This window comes from Carcharhinus amblyrhynchos, chromosome 9 (genome assembly GCF_965287045.1).
Source record: "Carcharhinus amblyrhynchos chromosome 9, sCarAmb.v2.hapA, whole genome shotgun sequence".
Taxonomy (NCBI): domain Eukaryota; kingdom Metazoa; phylum Chordata; class Chondrichthyes; order Carcharhiniformes; family Carcharhinidae; genus Carcharhinus; species Carcharhinus amblyrhynchos.
Window position 1 is genome coordinate 98,667,015 of NC_137332.1, and position 21,259 is coordinate 98,688,273.

At 47.2% G+C, this 21,259-nt stretch overlaps 1 protein-coding gene across 7 annotated transcripts in view; it reads right to left on the reverse strand.

The window, feature by feature from the left end:
- rxrba (retinoid x receptor, beta a) overlaps window positions 1–21,259 on the reverse strand; it is an 82,585-nt gene that overhangs the window by 23,238 nt on the left and 38,088 nt on the right. For 5 of the 7 annotated variants that reach the window (XM_080196292.1, XM_080196289.1, XM_080196286.1 and 2 more), the window contains 3 exons: window positions 20,924–21,103; window positions 17,816–17,979; window positions 6,736–6,813 (listed from right to left, as the gene is read on the reverse strand). In XM_080196292.1, the coding sequence (XP_080052418.1) occupies window positions 6,736–6,813; window positions 17,816–17,979; window positions 20,924–21,103 (422 nt within the window). The remainder of the gene's footprint in view (window positions 1–6,735; window positions 6,814–17,815; window positions 17,980–20,923; window positions 21,104–21,259) is intronic. The other 2 variants (XM_080196291.1, XM_080196290.1) reach the window with 1 other exon arrangement.

Consider the following 21,259-nt stretch of genomic DNA (forward strand, 5'->3'; position numbering starts at 1 on the left):
ACCCACAAAATGCTGGGGCCATCTCAGTGGGGAAAGATTCCCATAAAACCATAGCACTAAGGCTTTCTCCCACCTCTGAATCTAATGGATAAAGGCACCAATTAATGGATTGGATGATGGTTCGGTCCTGGACAGGGCAGCGAACCGCAACGGACGATGGACCGTTAAACCCTGGACACTGGGTTGGTTTCAGACTCACGTGTCCACAATGATGGAACGAGGCTGACATTCTACATGGAGATGGTCAAATGGAGCCAGCTGAAAACTTCATCTGATTCTGTGGTATGGTCTACTTCGCAACAGCTTTAACACATCGAAAGCATTTCACTGGCCGTGAGGCACTGTGAGATTTTTTAAAAACAAGAGAATTATGAAAGGGGTTGAAGTCAGACACCAGGAGAAGAGGCTTCCTCTTCGGGGGAAAAGGGGGCCTGGCTGGGGGCCATGACTTTAGGAAGGCATTCCAAAAATACTCCAACATGGGATTTAGAAGGAATGTTTTTATCCAGAGAATGGTCAGAAAGTGGAACTTGTTACCATGAATACTGGTCGCAGTGAGGAGCATTCGAGTGGCAGTGTGATAGCTACGTGCAGAAGTATGTTGATGGGGATAAAAAGAGGGGAAATATAGAGAACAGCATGGATTTTCTGGTGCAAATGTTCTGTGCCTGTGCGGAAAATTCCTCATAATTCCTCCAGTGTACCAGAAATTACATTGTGCATTTTATAAAAGCTACAATACATACAAGTACCAGCAGATGGAGTCCACTAAGAAGAGCGAATAAAGGATTCACATTTCTCAGCTCATGCAGTTCGCATTCTCTGGTCTTAAAATAATCATAGAATCCACATAGTAAAAAAGGAGGCCATTCGGCCTACTGAGCCTGCACCAACAACAATCGCACCCAGGCCCTATCCCCATAACCTGTTAAGCCCTCTGACATTAAAGGGCAATTTAGCATGGCCAATCAACCTAACCTGCACATCTTTGGACTGTTGGAGGAAACCCTGGCATCCAGGGAAAACCCACGCAGACATAGGGAGAACGTGCAAAGTCCATACAGTCAGTGACCTGAGGCTGGAATTGAACCCGGGACCCTGGTGCTATAAGGCAGTGATAACCAACATGCCATCGTGCTGCCCAAACCGTTTCAGCCCCAAGATTTTCAGAAATTAGCCTGGCAGGTGCACTGTAAAGTGTATATTGTTAGTATGCAACATGGCCACTGCAAAAATGGAGCAAACACTGATATTTCTCAAGGGTTTGTGGATAGTCACAGGGAAGTATTAGCAGACATTTGGCCACTCATCCTAGGCTGTGCCCATCATTTAACACTCTTGTTATTCAAGACATCACTGCTTCATAGTTTCGTTTATTAGTATCACAAGTCGGTTTACATTAACACTCCAATGAAGTTACTGTGAAAATTCTCTAGTTGCCACACTCCGGCGCCTGTTTGGGTACTGAGGGAGAATTTAACATGGCCAATGCACCTAACTAGCACGCCTTTCGGTCTATGGGAGGAAATGGGAGCACCTGGAGGAAACCTACGCAGACATGGGGAGAACATGCAGACTCCACGTGAACAGTGACCCAAACCGGAAATCAGGCCCAGTGCTAACCACTGTGCTGCTACAAGGGAGCGACCTTCTATGGTCAACAATAGATCAAATCCCGCCCCAGATCCCACCTCAATCTCCACAGAACAAATGAAACGTTGAAGGTAGAAACTTTAACTGGGATCTGAATGCCAAGTAGAGATATAATGCCCAAGAATAGCAAACTACGTTTCTTAAGATGTAACAAGTTAGGTGTTTTGGCCATGCTAAATTCTCCGCCGTGCACCCGAACAGGCACCGGATTGTAACGACTAGGGGATTTTCACAGTAACTTCATTGCAGTGTTAATCTGAGCCTACTTGTGACACTAATAAATAAACTTTAAACTTTAAGTACTGACAGGGATCAGCTGAAGTTGAAGGTTAAAAAGATTAGACAGCGGCTCGTTCTAAGTGATGCTGCAGGCTAATCCCATTTGACAGAACTCGGTCAAGAAAGTATTTTATTTAATAGAGAAATTTAAGTGAAGGGGCTTCTTGTTTCCAAATCTAACCGTTTCCACTCATCTGCCTTTGTTTTCCCTTTGGAAACGGGAGTTGTTGGATGTGGTGGTAACCTCCACCACCAAACTACCACCATTACTGAGCCAACCTCTTCCTTTAGAAACACCCTCTGGCTCTTTGCATCCTCCCTATAACTGGGGATTAACCTTCTGTTCACTCCACCATTGCACTCCCCACCACTTTCAAGGTGCTTAGCGAGAGGACAAAGACCTACTCAAGCTGATTAAGAAGGCTTGTGGCATGCTTGCCTTCATCAATCAGGCACTGAGTACAGGAGTTGGGAAGTGATGCTGCAGCTATATAAAACCTTGATTAGGCTGCATGTGGAGTATTGCATGCAGCTCCGGTCACCACACCGTCAAAAATCCATTGAAGCTTTAGACAGAGTGCAAAGGTTCATCAAGATTGTTACCTGGTCCCGAAAGTGTTGGCTGTGAGGGGAGGTTGAATACACTAGGGTTATTTTCACTGGTAAGACAGAGGCTGAGGGAGTCCTAATAGAGATCTACAAAACTATGAAAGACACAACCTGAGTGGATTGTCAGAGCTTTTTCCGAGGATGGAAGTGTCAATTACAAGGGGGGCACAGGTTCAACCTGAGAGGGAGAAAGTTGAAGGGAGATGTGTGGGGGATGTTCATCACAGAGTGGTGGGTGCCTGGAACACGCTGCCAAGGGAGGTGGTGAAAGCAGGTACGCTGGCAACATTTAAGAGGCATCTGGATGGGTACATAAATAGGGAGGGAATAGTGGGATACAGACTAAGTAAGGGCAGAAGTTTAGTTGGGGCATCATGATTGGCACGGGCTTGGAGGGCTGAAGGGCCTGTTCCTGTACTGTACTTTCTTTGTTCATCCTGGTTTGCATTTATGAATGAGAGGGTGAAATGTTTTAAGATCCTGAAGGGGTAGATACCGGAAGCATGTTTCCACTCGTGCGCAAGACTAGGTTCAGGGACGCAGAGGCCTGCCACTTAAGACAGAGGTGAGGAGAATTTCTTTCCTCACAGAATCGTACATGGAATTCCTCCCCCCACTCCTATCACAGGAAGCAGAGGTCATTGAATTTATTCAAAGCAGAGTTAGACAAGTTTCTGATATACAAGGGGGTCAGAATTGATGAGGCGGAATGGCTTGGACAATGAGGTGGAGTTAAGAAGTCACAACAGCCACGATCATGCTGAATGGTGGGGTAGGCTCCAAGGGATGCTGCTCTCCTGTCCCCCTGTTCCTTCAGAGATACTTTGATTGCTTTCACAATGTGACCAACATGCGTTCTTTTGACTTTTAAAAAGGCGAACTAACAATGTGGGGGAGAACTATTTGTCCGCATTTCTCGGTTTCCTTCCCACCCACACTCCTGGTTCTAGTTAGAATTTTACAAATGTCTGTCTACAAGACAGGTGATGACTCATAATAAAAATGATAAACTAACCCAGCCACAGTAGCTTTTGTCTTGTGTTCTACGAACTTTAGAAAGCGCTGAGGGACAAGCTTTAACTCGTCAAAATATCTATTTGATTTTCCAAAGCGAAGTTTCCAATGGAGGAAACATAACATTCCCAATCATCACCTGTTCCGTGGAAGAAATTCTAAATATTCTAATCATAACCAGCAATCCCAGTAGGACAAGAAACAGGGAGACGACAGCAGACAGTTGTTCCTCATGCTAACTGGCCTTCTTAAATAGGGAAATAAAATACCTTGGTTGAATTGTGAAAGTATGCCTCGCCTTTCCTCATTTGAACTATCTCCATAACCCCCTATTCCCTTCTCCCTCATGGGCCTGTCTAGCTTCCCATTCTAAACATCCATACTACCTGCGTCAGTCACTTCCTGTGTTAGCAAATTCCACATTCTCACTGCTCGCTGTGTAAAGAGCTTCCCCTGAAGTCCCCATCTGACACTGATGGCCTCTCTAGGATACTGATGGCCTCAGAGGCTTTCTCCCAGGGTGGAAAGGTCAACTACAAAAGGGCAAGGATCAAAGTGAGAGAGGAAAAGTTAGGGGCGACTTGCGGGGTAGGTTTTTCACACAGAGTGTAATGGGTGCCGAGAATGCACTGCCAGTGCAGGTGGTGGAAGCAGGAATGTTAGTAATGTTCAAGGCGCATCTTGATAGACACATGAACAGGAGGCGAACAAAGGGATAGAAATCGCGTGTATGAAATAAGTGGCAGAACTAAATAAGGGCTAGGAATCAGCGCAGGCTTGGTTGGCCAAAGGGCCTGTTCCTGGGCTGCATTGTCCTTTGCAATGCTCTTCCCCACAGGCAGGAAGATCCTCTCTGCACCCACTCTGTCAAAACCATTCATTTTAAGGAGGGACCACTATTAGTGCCTCCGCCTTGCTAGTTCTGAGGGACCACTGTGAGTGCTTCCCTCAGCATTCGCAGACTGACTGCCGGTGGATGTTACAGCAGCAGCATATTGAAGATGTCATTGCAGTGACAGTGAAAGGCACCACCTTACTGCACAGGAATTAATTCCCCTGAGAACTGCCTCTGCTGCAGTCTTCACCAGAGTGTGCAACCCACATAGGTACATTATGGAGATAGGCGCACACATACTGACATATTTGTACATATCACAGCATATTTAATCCAGATACCTAACTCTTAGTGTCTGCTGTGGACTTAATACACCCCATATAAGACTGATCTGCTGTGTGATGAGCAACCAAACAAATAGAACATGTCACCATTTTTACGTGTGGAGAAACAGTCTTTCATTCACAAAAGTTACATGCTGCTGAGGGGAGGGGAAAGAGGGAGATCGTGAGAAATAGGGGCAGGATTTCATTCAGTTGGGGGAGCGGGAGCAAAGGGGGGGTGAGCGGGAGCGAAGAGCGGGTGGAGCGAAGGGGGGATAGGAGTGGAAAGCAGGGCAGACAATGTGGAAATGGGACTGAGGGAGAATGGAAGTGAGGGGTATGGAACCAAAAGGTATAGAAATTGGCCATTCCGCCCATTGAGCTTTCTCTGCCATTCAATGAGATCATGACTGATCTGATGTGATATTCCTCAACTCCACTTTCCCACCTTATCCCCATAAATCTAACCCTAACTCTTACTGATTAAAAATCTGTCTACCTCAACCTTGAACATACTCAATGATCCAGTCTCTACGTCAGTAAAGAATTCCATAAATACACTACCTTCTGAGAAAGAAATCCCTCCTCATCTCTGTGTTCAATGGCTGACTCCACATTCAGAGATTCTAGCCCTAGACTCTCACACAAGGAGAAACAACCTCTCAGCATCTACTCTGTCAAACCCTCAGAATTCAATATGTCTCAATGAGGTCACCTTTCATTCTTCTCAACTCCAATGAGTACAGACCCAATCTGTTCAACTTCTCATAAGAAAATCCCTCCATACCCAGGATCAATCAAATGATCCTTCTCTGGACTCTAATATCACTATATCTTTCCTTAGAGAAGGGGGCTAAAACTACTCACACTATTCCCAGTGTGGTCTAACTAGTGCATTGTGTAGTTTTAGTGAGACTTCCCTACTTTTATATTCAATGAAATGAAGACTAACATTCCATTTGCTTTCAATACCTGCTAAACGTGCACGCTAGCTTTTAGTGATTTATGCATGAAGACCCTCAAGACTTCTCAGTGCGACAGCTTTCTGCAGTCTTTCCCCATTTAACTAATATTCAGCTCCTTTATTCTTCTTACCAAAGTGCATGGCTTCACATTTTCCTACACTACATTCCATCTGCTAAGTTTGTGTCCTAACCTGTCTATATCGCTTTGTTGACTCTTTGTATCATCCTCACCACTTGTCTCCCCACCTATTTTTGTGTCATCTGTACACTTGGCAATAGTACATTCACTTCCCTTGTCCAAGTCATTGTAAATAACTGTGGTCCCAGCTCTGATCCCTGGGCCACTCCACTAGTTGCCGTTGCCATCCTGAAAATATTCTACTTATCCCAGCTATCTGTCTTCCATCAGTTAACCAATCCTCCACTCAGGCTAATATTTTATCCCCAACACCATGGGCTCTTACCTCATCAAGTTGTCTTTTGAGGAGTACCTTATTGCAAATCAAAGTATATTACGTCTACTGGTTCCCATTTATCTATCCTGCCTGTTATCAATTCTAGAACACTAATAAATTTATCCAGTATGTTTTCCCGTTTATGAAGTCGACTCTGTTGGATTGTATTCCTAATTGCTCTGCTTCAAAGGGACTCCAACATTTTCCTAATGACATAGAGGGTAGCGAACGGTGGTGTAATCAGATAAGTTTGGAGGAATGGGATGATGGGGGGGTGCTGGGCAGGGGCGAGGGGAGACGGGCAGTGGCGAGACGGGAGGACATGAGGAGAGAGGATGAGTGCTGGGTGATGGGAGGGTGAAAGTTGGGTGCGCTGTGGAGCTGCCTTGTTGCCAGCGGGGTCCTTGCGATTAACAGCTGCCCACGCTGCCTCTGTAGAATCGTTATAAACATGACCGGCTAGTTGATTAGACAACCCTACCTTGCATTGAAGATCCAACCAGCACACCAACCCCCACCGCCACCTCACACATTCCCCCCACCGAAGCACCCTCAGTTACTGCAACAAAAATTTAAATAGTCTATGAAAGAAAGGGAGTTACTTTTTTGGCTGTAATCACCCGGCGAATGACTGTGGCCTGGGGCTCGACATCAGCGAGTGCTTGAGAAATCGCATCCATCTGATGGCAGAGAGACGCAAGTTAGGAGCAGAACGGAAATGGGGTTAAACACACGTTAACAGGCAGGCCGAGCGGGTACAGCGCGAGCGGACTCCCGCAGGGCAGCTGGTCCTCGAGGCGGGCGCTGCCAGCGAAAAGCAGGCATCTTGGAGGATCTGGGGTAAGCTTTCGGCAGGGAACGCTCCCTCGAAGTGGTTGGGTTCATAATGAGACAGCGCAGCTCCTCCCACCCTGGACAATAGTTTCTGTCAGGAAGGGTTGGAGGTTTTGGCAGAGAGGAATTGAGCAATCGAAAGTCAAATCTAAATCCCAGACATTCACTTCACCAATCCAAGTTTTCTCTTTTAAACCTGAGACTGCTTTTGGAGCAGAAGGAAACAGCTGGCGGGGGGATTGGGGGAGCCCATCAAACCAATTCCGCCAAACAATACCTCCCATCCTAAGGCCATAAAATTCAGGAGCAGAATTAGGGCATTTGAACTTGGCTGATAAGTCTCTCAACCCCATTCTCCTGCATTTCCCCCATAACCTTTGATCCCCTTACTAATCAAGAGCCGATCTCTATCTTAAACATACTCAATAACCTGGCCTCCACAGCCTTCGGTGACAATAAATTTGACTACCCTCTGGCTAAAAGCCCATCAACACCTCTACTCTCTCAGAAAACTAAGGAAATTTAGCATGTCCGCTATGACTCTCTCCAACTTTTACAGATGAACCATAGAAAGCATTCTTTTTTGTTGTTTCACACCTTGATATGGCTCCTGCTTTGCCCAAGACAAGAAACTACAAAAAGTCATGAACATAGCCCATCCATCATGCAAACCAATCTCCCAACCAATGACTGTGTCCATTCTTCCCGCTGCCTCGGAAAAGCAGCCAGCATAATCAAGGGCCCCACACACCCTGGATATACTCTCTTCCACCTTCTTCCCTCAGGAAAAAGATACAAAATCTGAAGTCACATACCAACCATCTCAAGAACAGATTCTTCACTGCCGCCATCAGACTTTTGAATGGACCAACTTCTAAGTTGATCTTTCTCTACACTCTAGCTATGATTGCAACACACTCGTCTTTCCTTCTCTATGAATGATATGCTTTATCTGTATAGCGTGCAAGAAACAATACTTTTCATTGTAGACTAATACATGTGACAATAATAAGTCAAATCAAATGAAGAAATTCCTCCTCATCTCAACCATAGCCAATCTTTGCTCTTAAGATCCACTTTCCCACTCTGCTCTCCATTGCCATCGTGTCCAAATATACTTCAATATACTCAACGACTGACCTCCATGGCTCTCTGGGAGACAAAAGTTCGCCTCATCTCAGGCCTAAAGGGCCTAATCTGAAGGCTGTGCCCTCGAGTCCCCGGCCTGGAGAGGGACATTTTTGCAGCATCTGTCCTATCAAGGCCCTTAAGAATTTTAAGGAGATCCCCTCTCATTCTCCTAAACTTTGAGGCCACTCTACTCAAAACGCCCCCTCACAATACAGTCCAGGAATCGGTCTCATTACACCTCTTCAAAGGCAATGCACGATAGTGCAAGATTTCTTTATTCCTGCACTCGAATTTTTAAGATTTATTCACGGGAAATGGGCATCATTTGTCCCTAATTATCCTTGAACTGAGTGGTTCACTGAGCAACTTCAGAGTCAATCACAGAGCTGTGGCTCTAGAGTCACATGTAGGCCAGACTGGGTAAGGATGGCAGATTTCCTTCCCCAAAGGACATTACTGAATCAGATGGTTTTTTTCAACAATTGACAACAGTTATCATTAGTCTTTTAATTCTAGATTTTGATTGCATTCAAATTTAACAAAATGCCATAATAGGATTTGAATTTGGAGCATTAACCTCTGCGTTACTAGCCCAGTAACAATACCACTAAGCCACCATCTCCCCTTAAAACTGCTTTGGTGAGTGCTGCTTCTCCCTAACACTCTATTGGTGGATGGTGGAAAGTCTGGGGACTGGCAGAGAGGAGGTGAGGAGGAAGTTTGGGGACCGGTGTGGGTGCACCCTACAATGAAAAGTATTTTTTTGGGACAGTCCAGCATCTGGAGGAGATGTCTGTGGGTGTGGTGGGGGGACAGAGGGGTCTCTGAGGTGCCATACATCCAGGGGTGCAGGACATTGGAAATTGAGGGGGCAGACAGTGACACAATCACTGGACAGGTAATCTAGAGGCCCGAACTATTTTTCATAGGTTGCCACAGTCTGGTAAAAGACGAGGACAGAAAGGAGCCTTGCGGAGGCAGTGCCGATCTGAAGGGTCGTCCTGTCCATCAGGGGGCAGCGAGCTTCACTCGGTCTGCCTCATGGGGGGAGGGGGGTTGGGAGGTCAACACAGCAGGTATTTGGGGAGCCTGTGACAGATATATAAACAGTATAAAAACAGTTAGACATTAAACAAGAAGCAGTTATTTCAGCGCAATGCTCCTGCTTTTGGTGGTAACAGCAGCTGAATCCACTGGACTCTAACCATATATCAAAGCTTTATTATGGCTGTTCCTCAGTGGCTACATGCAACCTGCTCAGAGTGGCACTGTGACACCAGGGTTCAGAAAGCCATGGGTTTAAATCCTGCCATGTGCATATATGTGTCTGAGTGAGTGTCTGTTTGTGCGCGCATATGTGAGTGAGTGTGTAAGTCCCAGTACAAGATTCCCTCTCTCAGCTTCAGATGAATAGAGAAATAGGGCGTGATGCTGTTGGGGTGGAGCCCAGGGCAGTCAAGCTCCCTTCCGCCACTGACCTGAGGGTCATTTGTTCACTTTACCTGCACACCGATTGCCTGGCACATCTACTTACCTAACACCATGGGGGAGAGGTGGTGGCATAAGGGTATTTTCACTGTACTAGCAATCCAAACATCAATGATCTGGGAACCTGGGTTCGAATCCCACCAGGGCAGACGGTGGAGTGTGAATTCGATAGAAGTCTGAATGCGAGGAGTAACGACTATGAAATCATTGTGAAATAAAGTCTGCTTCAGTGAAGACAAGACAGCTCTGACAAAGAGTCATCCAGATATGAAACACTGGCTCTATTCTCGCTCCATAGATGCTGTCAGACCTGCTGAGATTTTCCAGCATTTCTGTTCTTGTGGTCAACTCGTAAACTGCCCTCTGAAATGTCATGTTGTTCAGAGGGCATTCAGGGCAATAAATAGTGATCCAGCCAGCAACGCCCACATCTAATGAATGCTAAAAACTAGAGTCTGGGCTTCCAAAGCAATTATTTGGCTGGGACATCCTGTGGACGTAGTGGTGACATCCAAATGTAATTTCCTCCTTTTTTTAGATAATGGATTGCCAAAAACATTAATGGCATTCTCTGAATCAGGCCAAATTAGTGTCTTGTACAAATTTAACATTACCCCTTGTTTTCACACTCAACATCCAACCAGCATCTGCCAACATCGAGACTTATAGACTGTCATCTTTAAAGATTCACCTATCTACACCCCTGCATTTCTCTTACCCTCCACACCACTGACAAATCTAATCATTCACACAGCACACCTCCAATCTTTCTTCTTCCCCATCTCCTCCCAGCCCTATGCAAAAAATACACTGAACTATATCTGCCCCTTACCTGCCCACTCCCAATACCCTGTCCATGCAGGATATGCCATACCTCGAGTTCATTTTCAAAGCCCTGCCTACTTCTCAGTAATCAATATGAATGCAAATCAGCAGTTTCGCAGGCAGAGCCCTGGGGAGTGCCACCCAGTACCCATATTTCTCCAGCCCAGCTACTGCTGACCTTTGCCTTCTGGCCTCTCTCTCTCACAATCCCTGTTTCTGTTAGATGCCACCTGCCAGTTTCTGGTTAGCACCATGTCCAACACAATTTGAAACCCCATTCAGAGAGCACACCACAAAATGCACAGTCATTTCCTCAAATGTTTCAACTAAAGCCAGCGATGCGACAACTGCACCCCCCACCCCAGGACTTCTCTTTGTGCGACTGTGCTTTTCCCAGTGTGACCCCCACTCTTTCCAGTGATAACAGAGTTCAATCCAGCGCTATGGACGCCAGGAACTGCATTTGTTCCTTGGTCACAATTATTCCAGTAACAGCATGAGGCTGCGCAAGCGGTCGCAGCATCTGTGCTGCAAAGCAACTCGAGCCCTAGGTAGTTTGAATGAGTTTGTCGTCCATTCGGACCTTCCAGCTGCTCCGTCATTTAATATGATATTTGGCTGATCCACTATGGCTCCTGCTCTGCCCAAGACCACAAGAAGCTAAAGGATTGTGAATGTAGCCCAATCCATCATGCAAACCAGCCATCCATTGACACTGGCTACACTCCCCATTGCCTTGGCAAAACAGCCAGCATAACTGAGGACCCTACACACCCCGGACTTACTCTTTTCCACCTTCTTCCGTCAGGAAAAAGTTACAAAAGTCTGAGGTCACGTACCAATGGCCTCAAGAACAGCTTCTTCCCTGCTGCAGTCAGACTTTTGAATGGACTGACCTCGCATTAAGTTGATCTTTTTCTGCACCCTAGCTCTGACTGTAACCCCACATTCTGCACTCTCACATTTCCTTCTCTACAAACACTGCTTTATCTGTATAGTGCGGAAGAAACAATACTTTTCAGTGTATATTAACATGTGACAATAATAAATCAAATCAAATATCAATGCCATGCTCGCATGCTCTCCCAGGATTATTTGAGTTTAGAAATGGACCTATTTCCTTCTTAAATACATTCAGTGACTTGGCCTCCACGGCATTCTGTGGTCGAGAATTCCACAGGTTCACCACCGTTTGAGCGAAGAAATTTCTCCTTATCTCAGTCCTAAATGGCCTACCCCGTATCCTGAGACTGTGTCCCCTTGTTCTAGACGCCCACCCAGAGGGATTAAACATCCCAGCATCCAGTGTGTTCAGCCTGTCAGAATTTTATATGTTTCAATTAGACCTCCTCTCATTTTTCTAAACTGCAGTGATTCCAGACGAGAACCAACACATCCATTATTTCTTTGGCCCCCTCCTTTAATACCAGGATGCAGATTATCAGGCCCTAAGGATTTATCAGTTTCATTAATTTCTCCAGCAATTTTTTTCCACTATTAATAAGTTCCTTCAATTCCACTCTGTCACTAGGCCATTTCTGGGGAGTTATTTGTATCTTCTCCTGTGAAGATGAACTAAGATAGTTGTCTAAATCTTCTGCCATTTCCTTGTTCTTTATTATAAATTCTCCTGCTTTGGACTGTAAGAAACCTACATTTGTCTTCACTAATTGTTTTTACAGACCTGTAGGAATTTTTGCTGTCTGCTTTTATGTTATTTGCAAGTTTACTCTCACACTCTGTTTTCCCTCTCTTAATCACTCTCTCTGTCTACCTCTGCTAAATTACAAACTGCTCCACTCCTCAGTTACATTTTGCAGCAAATTTATGCAACTCCTCTTTGTACCATCCACAAGACTGGCCAACATCATCATCCCTTGTCCCCACCCCAGGACACTAAGCATCAATTTGAATTTTTCAGACTCGAGACCTGTGGTACGATTTGAAAGATGTTGATTTTTTTTTAAATTACGAAGGAACGGACTCAACCAGAACACAGCTCTCTTTATATTTTTTTTAAAGAAGTGACTTTCAGCAATTTAAAATTGGGTTTCTGGAAGGTAAGTATCCACATACATCATCAAAAATAAGCAGAAGACCAGGGGTGATTGCTTGAAAAATGACCCCACCGGTCTGGCCAATATAACGTGTGTTCATATGCCTTGGCCAAACCTGCATCAAACACACAGGGTGGCATGGTGACACAGTGGTTAGCACTGCTATTTCACAGCGCCAGGGATCCAGGTTCAATTCCCAGCTTGGGTCACTATCTGCATGGAGTTTGCATGTTGTCCCCGTGACTGCATGGTTTTCCTCCTGTTGCTCTGGTTTCCTCCCACGTCTGAAAGACGTACCAGTTAGGTGAATTGGTTCAGTGTACTCCAACAGACAACGGAGTGTGGCGACTCAGGGGTCTTCACAGTAACTTCACTGCAGTGTGAATGTAAGCCTACTTGCGACACTGATAAACTTTAACTTTAGCTACCAGTTAACTGATAGGAGATAGTGCAGTTCACACCCTCCTTAAATCAGCTCCAAGCCTTTGCGGATGTATCGCAGCTTGGTATGGTTCCTACTCTGTCCCAGACTGCAAGAAACTACAAACAGTTGTGAACGTAGCAAGGTCCATCTCGCAAATCAGCCTCCCATCCATTAACTCTGTCTACACTTCCCACTGTCTCAGAAAAGCAGCCAGCATAATCAAGGATTCTACACACCCTGAACATTCTCTCTTCCATACTCTTCCATTGGTAAAAAAGGTACAAATGTCAGAGATCATGTGCCAACAGACTCAAAAGCTTCTTCTCTGCTGCCATCAGACTTTTGAATGGATCTAGCTGATATTAAGTTAATCTTCTCTGCACCCTAACTATGAGTGTAACACTACAATCCGCACTCTCTCCTTTCCTTTTCCTCTACGTACTTTATGAACAGTATGCTTTGCCTGTATAGCGCAAGAAACAATACTTCTCACTGTATCCCAATATACGTGACAATAATAAAGCAAATCAAATAACAAGCCTTCACTTTTGACGGTCCATTGTAACCGGAAACTGGCTGCTCTCTTGCCGGGCCAAGGGGAGATGATGGCATTGTGGTAATGACATTGAACGAGCAAACCATAACCCCACGCTAACGCTACGGGGACATGAATTCAAATCCCACCACAGTGACTGGTGGAATTTATGTTCAAATGAATAAAGTCAGGAACTAGAAAGCTTGTCTGTTCAATGGTGACGATGACAGCTATCTTCAATTATTGTAAAAAAAAGTCTGATTCACTGCTGTTCCTTAGAGAAGGAAATCTGTCATCCTTACCCAGTCTGGCCTCCATGTAACTCCAGGCACACATGGTTGGCTTTCCAAATCCGCAACTTCTACTATCTGGAAGGGCAAGAGCAGCAGATACCTGGGAACACCACCACCTGGAGGTTCCCCTCCCAGTCGTTCACCATCCTGATTAGGAAATATATTGGCCGTCCCTCACTGTCACTGGGTCAAAATCCTGAAACGTACTCCCTAACACTGGGTGTGTACCTGCACCATAGGGACTGTAGCAGCTCAAGATGATGGCTTACTGACACTTTCTCAAGGGGCAATTAAGGTTGAGTAATAAACGCTGACATCTGCAAAGTTAAAGAATTGAAATAATTGATAAAACTCCAGTGATTACTTGGGCGAATGCATGGTGCCCGCAACCAAATGCTGCTCTTCGACCTCACAGGCCTAGATTCTTATCCACTGCTGGGGTTTCAGCATGTGGTCAATTTCAATTCAGTTCCTTGAGGGAAATCTTATCCTACCAAGGCCACAGGCAGCCTATTCCAATCTGGTCACATCTCTGCTGCTCCATCAAATTATCACAGTGTCTACTTAATGGCACTGTGGGTGCAGTGACACCAGGTAGGCTGTGCCGGATCAAGAGGGTGGTACCCCACCACCATACGAGGGGCAGTTGAGAGAGACTGACAATAAATGCTGGCCTTGTCATACGTGGGGAATGATTGGGTAACATTTAAAGGGAGTTTGGATCTAAGGGCCTTATGTTAGACTGAATCCAGCTGAGATCAGAGCCTGGGAAGTTCTACACCAACCTTCACAGTTCTTCCAAGTTTGTATTACCTGCAAATTTTGAAATTTTACCTTAAACACCGAGGTTGAGGGTCCTGACACCAATCCCTGGTGAACACCAGCATAAACCTCTCTCCAGTCAAGAAAAACAACTCTTCAGCATCACTCTCCATTTCCTAGTCACTCAAATCAACTTTGTATCCGTGCAGCTGATGTGCTTTTTATTCTGTAAGCTCCTAACTTTGTTCAGGGCACGGTGGCATAGTCGTTAGCACCACTGCCTCACAGCGCCAGGGACCCGGGTTCAATTCCAGCTTGGGTGACTGTCTGTGTGGAGTCTGCATGCTCATAGAATCCTGCAGTGCAGAAGGAGGCCATTCGGTCCACCAACCACAATCCCAAACAGGCCCTATCTCCATAACTCCATGCATTTGCCTGAGCTAGCCCCCCTGACACGGAGGGGCAATTTAGTATGGCCGATCCATCTAACCCACACATCCTTGGAGTGTGGGAGGAAATCAGGGCACCCGAAGGAAACCCACACAAACACAGGAAGAACATGCAGACATCGCTGTGATCCAAGCCAGGAATCGAACCCGAGTCCTTGGCGCTGTGAGGCAGCAATGCTAACTCTTGTGCCCAATGTTCTCCCCGTGTCTGCGGAGGTTTCCTCCGGGTGCTCCGGTTTCCTTCCACTGTCCAAAAGAAGCGCAGGTTAGGTGGATTGGCCAAGCTAAATTGCACTGTAGTGTTCCAAGATGTGTAGGTTTGGGATTAGCAATCGTAAACAAGTGGGATTACAGGGATAGGGCTGGGGGTGGTCCTGGAAAAGATGCTCGGTTGGAGAGTCGGTGCAGGCTCGATGGGCCAAACGGTCTCCTTCTGCGCTGTAGAAATTCAATGATTCACAAAAGTTTGCAATGTGGCACTTTATCAAATGTCTTTAGGAAGTCCAACAGATTACCCTCATCGAACCTCTGTCACCTCATCAAAAAAAAAACTCCAGCAAGTTAGTTGAACACGACTTGTTCTTAATGAATCCATGCAAACTTTGTTAATTCACCCGCATTTGCCCAAGTACCTATTAATCTAGTCTCGAGAGGTCATTTCTAGAGGTTTCCCAACCACCCAGGTTAAACCGACTAACATGTGCTTGCCGGGCCTGTCTTTACATCTTGTTCTTCAACAACGGCGCGGGATTTGCGACCAGCCCGGCACCGCTTTGAAGAGGAGCAGAGGCGTTACTCCTGGATTTGTGGTCGATATTTAATTAACCCTCAATTAGCATCATGAAGGCAGATTATCTGGGATCTTGCTGTGTGAAAATTGCCTGGCGCATTTCCAACAACAGTGACGACACTTCATAAAAAAGGACCTTATTGGCTGCAAAGTGATAATCATAGAAGATACGTTGGAAACACATTCTTTCATTCACTTAAAGCCCTATGGAGGCTGGGGGTTTCCATCTTACAGTAACAATTCCCAAAAACACAACTGTTAGGGTGCATAAAACGTCTGGAATTGAAAACGAATCTTGGGAACGTACACTTAGCATGCTGTCTCACAGCTCCAAGGACCCGGGTTCAATTCAGGCCTTAGGTCACTGTTTGTGTGGATCTGCATGTTCTCCTCGTGTCTGTGTGGGTTTCCTCCGGGTGCTCCGGTTTCCTCCCACGCTCCAAAGATGTGCAGGTTAGGTTGATTGTCCCAAGACATGTAGGTTAGATGGATTAGCTATGGGAAACGTGTGGGGTTACCAGGATAGGGTAGAGGAGAGGACCTGGATAAGAGACTCTAAAAGAGAATCGGCGCAGCCTCAATGGGCCAGATGGTCTCTTCTGCACCATAAGGAGTCTATGATTAAATGAACGATGACCATGACAAACTATCACTAATCTGATGAGCACTAATGATCCTCAGGAAAGGAAATCTGCCATCTATTACCCAAAATGCTGGAGAATCCCAGCAGGTCTGGAACATATTCTCCTGCTGGATGTGAAGTGTTAGCTCTGGTTTCCCCATCTCCACAGATGCTGCCAGCCCTGCAAAGTGTTTCCAGCATTGTCTGTTTTGCTCGCACATTTCCAGCAACTGCATATTTTGTTTTCAATGCTGTCCTTATCTGCTCTGCCCTATTCCAGACCCATCTCTGTCACGTGGCTGACTCTTCGTTGCCCTCTTGCAATGGCCCAAGTCAGTTCAAGGGCAATTAGGGCTGGGCATAAATACTGGCCTTGCCAGCAATGCCCATCTGAAAGAATGGAAATTTAGCAATCGGGAAAGGGCTGGGAACCAGAGATAGTCACCCTCAGCAACGTTAATGCGTCTCGGGTGGAACCCAAGTGTTGAGGGATTTTCGAATGGGTGACACAGTGGCCTCACAGCACCAGGAATCCGGGTTTGATTCCCAGCTTGGGTGACTGTGGAGTTTGCCCATTCTCCCCATGTTCCCTTGGGTTTCCTCTGGGTGCTCCGGTTTCCACAGTCCGAAAGATGCGCTGGTTAGGTGGTTTGGTCATGGTAAATTGCCCCTCAGTGTAAGGGGGACTAGCTAGGGCAAATGCATGAGGTTATGGGGATAAGGCTTGGGTGGGATTGTGGTCAGTGCAGGCTCGACGGGCTGAGTGGTCCCCTTCTGCACTGTAGGGATTGTCTGATTCTTCTGTAATTTGCCTGAGAAAGCAGTGACTGGATCCCACCTCCAGATTCTGCACCAGGTTACCACAAGATTGGCGAACAGGTTTGAAAGAGAGTCATCACCCTGCTAATGCCGCTTGGCAAAGGGTTGAGAGGGCATAGGATGCCAGAGGGAATTACATGCCTCTAGTTGAGCTGGCAGAGGGGAGGGAGAAACCCAATGTACTCTTGTCTTCACACATATCAACAAGTATGCCCAGACTGAACCCACTCCTTTACCACCCCTGCAGCTGGTACAGATCTGTGTCCTTCCTTTGACACTCCCCAGTGTAAATTGAGAAGTTATTTGGATCTTCCCTGTGGCCTGATTCTTCATCGCCTCAGTGGAATAACAGTGGGGTTAAGTGGGTCAAGTAAGAGACTGATCAATTCAGGGCAAAAGTGAGTGGGGTGACTACCCATGGGGTTACACTGAGGGTACAGTCAGCAACCAGTCCAGGGGGGTCTCACTGAGGGTACAGTTAGCATCCAGCCCAGGAGGTCAAACTGTGGGCAGTTAGCATCTAGCCCAGGGGGTCACATTGTGGACACAGTTAGCACCCAGCCCAGGGGAGATACTGTGGGCACAGTTAGCACCCAGTTCCAGTCTCCACCTCTATCTCAGCTCTACTCCCCTCCACAGCACACCACTCTTACCGAGGCCACTTCACTACCCGCCCCATCCGACTGCAGTTCTGGTTTCTGCTCCACCGCCACCTCGGCTTCCAGAATCTTCTCCACTGGCATCTCTTCATTGGCGCCGCTGGTGGACTCCACCTCTTCACCTCTCTCTCGGCTCCTCTGTCTCTCCTCTTGAACGGCTGGGGAAAGGAGTACAGCTATCGAGTCGGACAGGAACACACAGCGAATGAGTTAGGCCAACGTGTATGTACCGCGGAGAGGGAGACAGAGCCGGGGACTCCAGGGCAGGGCCGAGGACAGATCCAGGGGCAGAGCCGGGGACACTGACCCAGGGGCAGAGCCGGGGAGACAGAGGGACAGCGGAGTGTATAAGGGGAGGCAGAGCGCGAGGTAGAGGCAGGAAGAGTGACGAAGCCAGGAGAGGAAGGCGAGTGGAGACGGGGAGTAAGAGCAGGAGGACAGAGGGAGTAGGGAGTGGGGAAAGCATGAAGCAGGGAGCAGGAGAGAGGGGAGCGGAGAAGAGAGAGCGAATGTCTGATTATTGGGCTGAGAGAAGGAGGGGACCAGTTTATTAAGAACATAAGAAATAGGAGCAGGAGTAGGCCATCCAGCCCTTCGAGCCTGCCCCGCCATTCAATAAGATCATGGCTGATCTGTCGTGGCTCAGTTCCACATTCCCGCCCTCTCCCCATAACCCTTAATCCCCTCTCTTATCAAAAACCCATCAACCCGCGTCTTAAAAATATTTAGCGAGGCAGCCTCCACCACTTCAACGGGCAGAGAATTCCAGAGATTCACCACCCTTTGAGTGAAGAAGTTCTTCCTCAACTCCGTTCTAAACCACACCCCCTTTATCTTGAGGCTGTGCCCCCCAGTCTTACTGTCCTTTCTGAGCGGGAAGAGTCTCTCCACCTCTATCCTATCCATCCCATTCATCATCTTATATGTCTCAATGAGATCTCCCCTCATTCTTCTAAACTCTAACGAGTACAAGCCTAGTTTATTCAGCCTCTCCTCACAGCTCAACCCTCTCAACTCTGGCATCAGCCTAGTAAACCTCCTCTGCACTCCCTCCAAGGCCAAAATATCCTTGCGTAAGTACGGCGACCAAAACTGCACACAGTACTCCAGCTGTGGCCTCACCAATGCCCTATACAGCCGCTGCAAGACCTCCCTGCTTTTATATTCAATCCCCCTCGCTATGAAGGCCAGCATCCCATTCGCCTTCCTGACCACCTGCTGCACCTGCAGGCTGGGTTTTTGCGACTCATGCACAAGGACCCCAAGGTCCCTCTGCACCGTCGCCTGCTGCAGTTTTTCGCCACGTAAGTAATAGTCCTTCCTACCATTCTTCCTACCAAAGTGGACCACCTCACACTTGCCAACATTAAATTCCATTTGCCATTTCCTGGCCCATTCGCCCAGCCTATCTAGATCCTTCTGCAGACTCTCCACACCCTCCGCGCAATTTGCCGTTCCACCAATCTTGGTGTCATCAGCAAATTTCGACACCCTACACTCGGTTCCCTCCTCCAGGTCATCTATATAAATGGTAAATAGCTGAGGCCCCAGCACCGACCCCTGGGGCACTCCACTAGTCACCATCCGCCAATCCGAATAGCACCCGTTGACCCCCACTCTCTGCCTCCTATTTGACAACCAATCCTCTATCCACGCTAACACCCTACCCCCAATTCCATGCCCCCTTACCTTCTGCAATAACTTCTTGTGAGGTACCTTGTCAAACGCCTTCTGAAAATCCAGAAAGACCACATCCACATGCTCTCCTCTATCCACCGCCCTAGACACATCCTCATAGAACTCCAATAAATTTGTCAGACACGACTTCCCCTTAACGAAACCGTGCTGCGTCTGCTCTATCAAGCAATTCCCGTCAAGATGCCTCGCTATTTCCTCCTTGATGATGGATTCTAACATTTTACCTACAACAGACGTTAAACTAACCAGCCTATAATTCCCTGCCTTTTGCCTGGCACCCTTCTTAAACAATGGCGTAACATTAGCCACTTTCCAATCTTCCGGCACTTCCCCGGAATCCAGCGACGTCTGGAAAATAACCACCAAGGCATCCACTATCACCTCCGCCATTTCCTTCAGAACCCTTGGATGCATTCCATCCGGTCCTGGGGACTTGTCCACAATCAGTCCCTCCAGTCTGTTGAGCACCGCCTCTCTAGTAACAATGATGTCATTGAGACCCTCCAGTCCTACCACCTTTCCATCGCTAACACCCGACAAATTATTTGCGTCTTCCTCCGTGAAGACCAAAACAAAAAAGTTATTCAAGACCTCAGCCATTTCCCCATCCCCTACCACTAAGTCCCCCCTCTCATCCTCTAAGGGTCAGATAAATATCATGTCACCACTTGCCAAATCACACAGCCTCCCCTTGCCTCTGAACTAAGGTTCAAAACAGGATGTTACCACTGACTGAACCCCCTCCCATCACTCGGAATTTTATATTTTTCAAAAACCAAAGCAGTGTGTAATGCTCTGTCCAGTGTACAAGCAGCCAGTTTGAACTTGGTCAGAAGATCCCACTTGAGGGACTTGAGTTTATATAATTCAGTGCAGTTTGCAAGGAAGGTTCCCAACTGGTGGAGGGAGACTCTGTCGATCTGGCAGGACCATAGTCCTGCCTTTGGTAGGGGGATGGTAGGGGGAAAGTGGGAGGGGTGCAGCACCCCAAGTTTGGAAACAAAGTGCGGAGGGCATTGGAAGAGTGGCAGAGGTAACCTGGTCCACACATCTGAACCCAAGCACCACCTCCAAACAGGGCACAAGGCAACTGTGATGGCTCCCCCCCCACCAACCTCCGCGCGAGCGGCCCACTTATGGTGAAGAGTGGGGCAAATGCACAGCTGAAAGATCAGCGCCTTGAGGGAATGGTCAGGGTGGGGGTTGCTCATGGAGGTGGGAGGGGTGGTGTCGGAAAGGATCAGGGAGAAAAACAGAACAAGGAGTGTAATAATGATACATTCCCTTCACCATCCCACACCCCCCTCACCCCAATGCCAGCCCCAGGAACCCCCAATTCCCTCAGTCTCCTCACTCTGTCTCTCTTCTCTCTCTCCCTCCCCCGCCTCAGGATGTTCAGCCTACCTTCTCGCTTCATGCCCGAGGCCAAACACTTCTGGTAACGGCAGTACTGGCAGCGGTTACGCTGCCTCTTGTCGATCATACAGTCCTTGCAGTCTCGGCAGGTGTAGGTGAGGTCCTTACGTACTGTCCGCTTGAAGAAGCCCTTGCAGCCCTCACAGCTGTACACTCCGTAGTGCTTTCCTACATGCAGCAGATAGATCAGAAATCAGCTTCTGGGCCGCTCTGGGTGTAAGCGCATCCCCTTCCCCCATCCCCTCCCGAATCCCTTAATTCTTGGAGTGCACTCCCCAGAATCAGAATGATGGCAAATCTATTGTGGACAAAACTGGACATTAA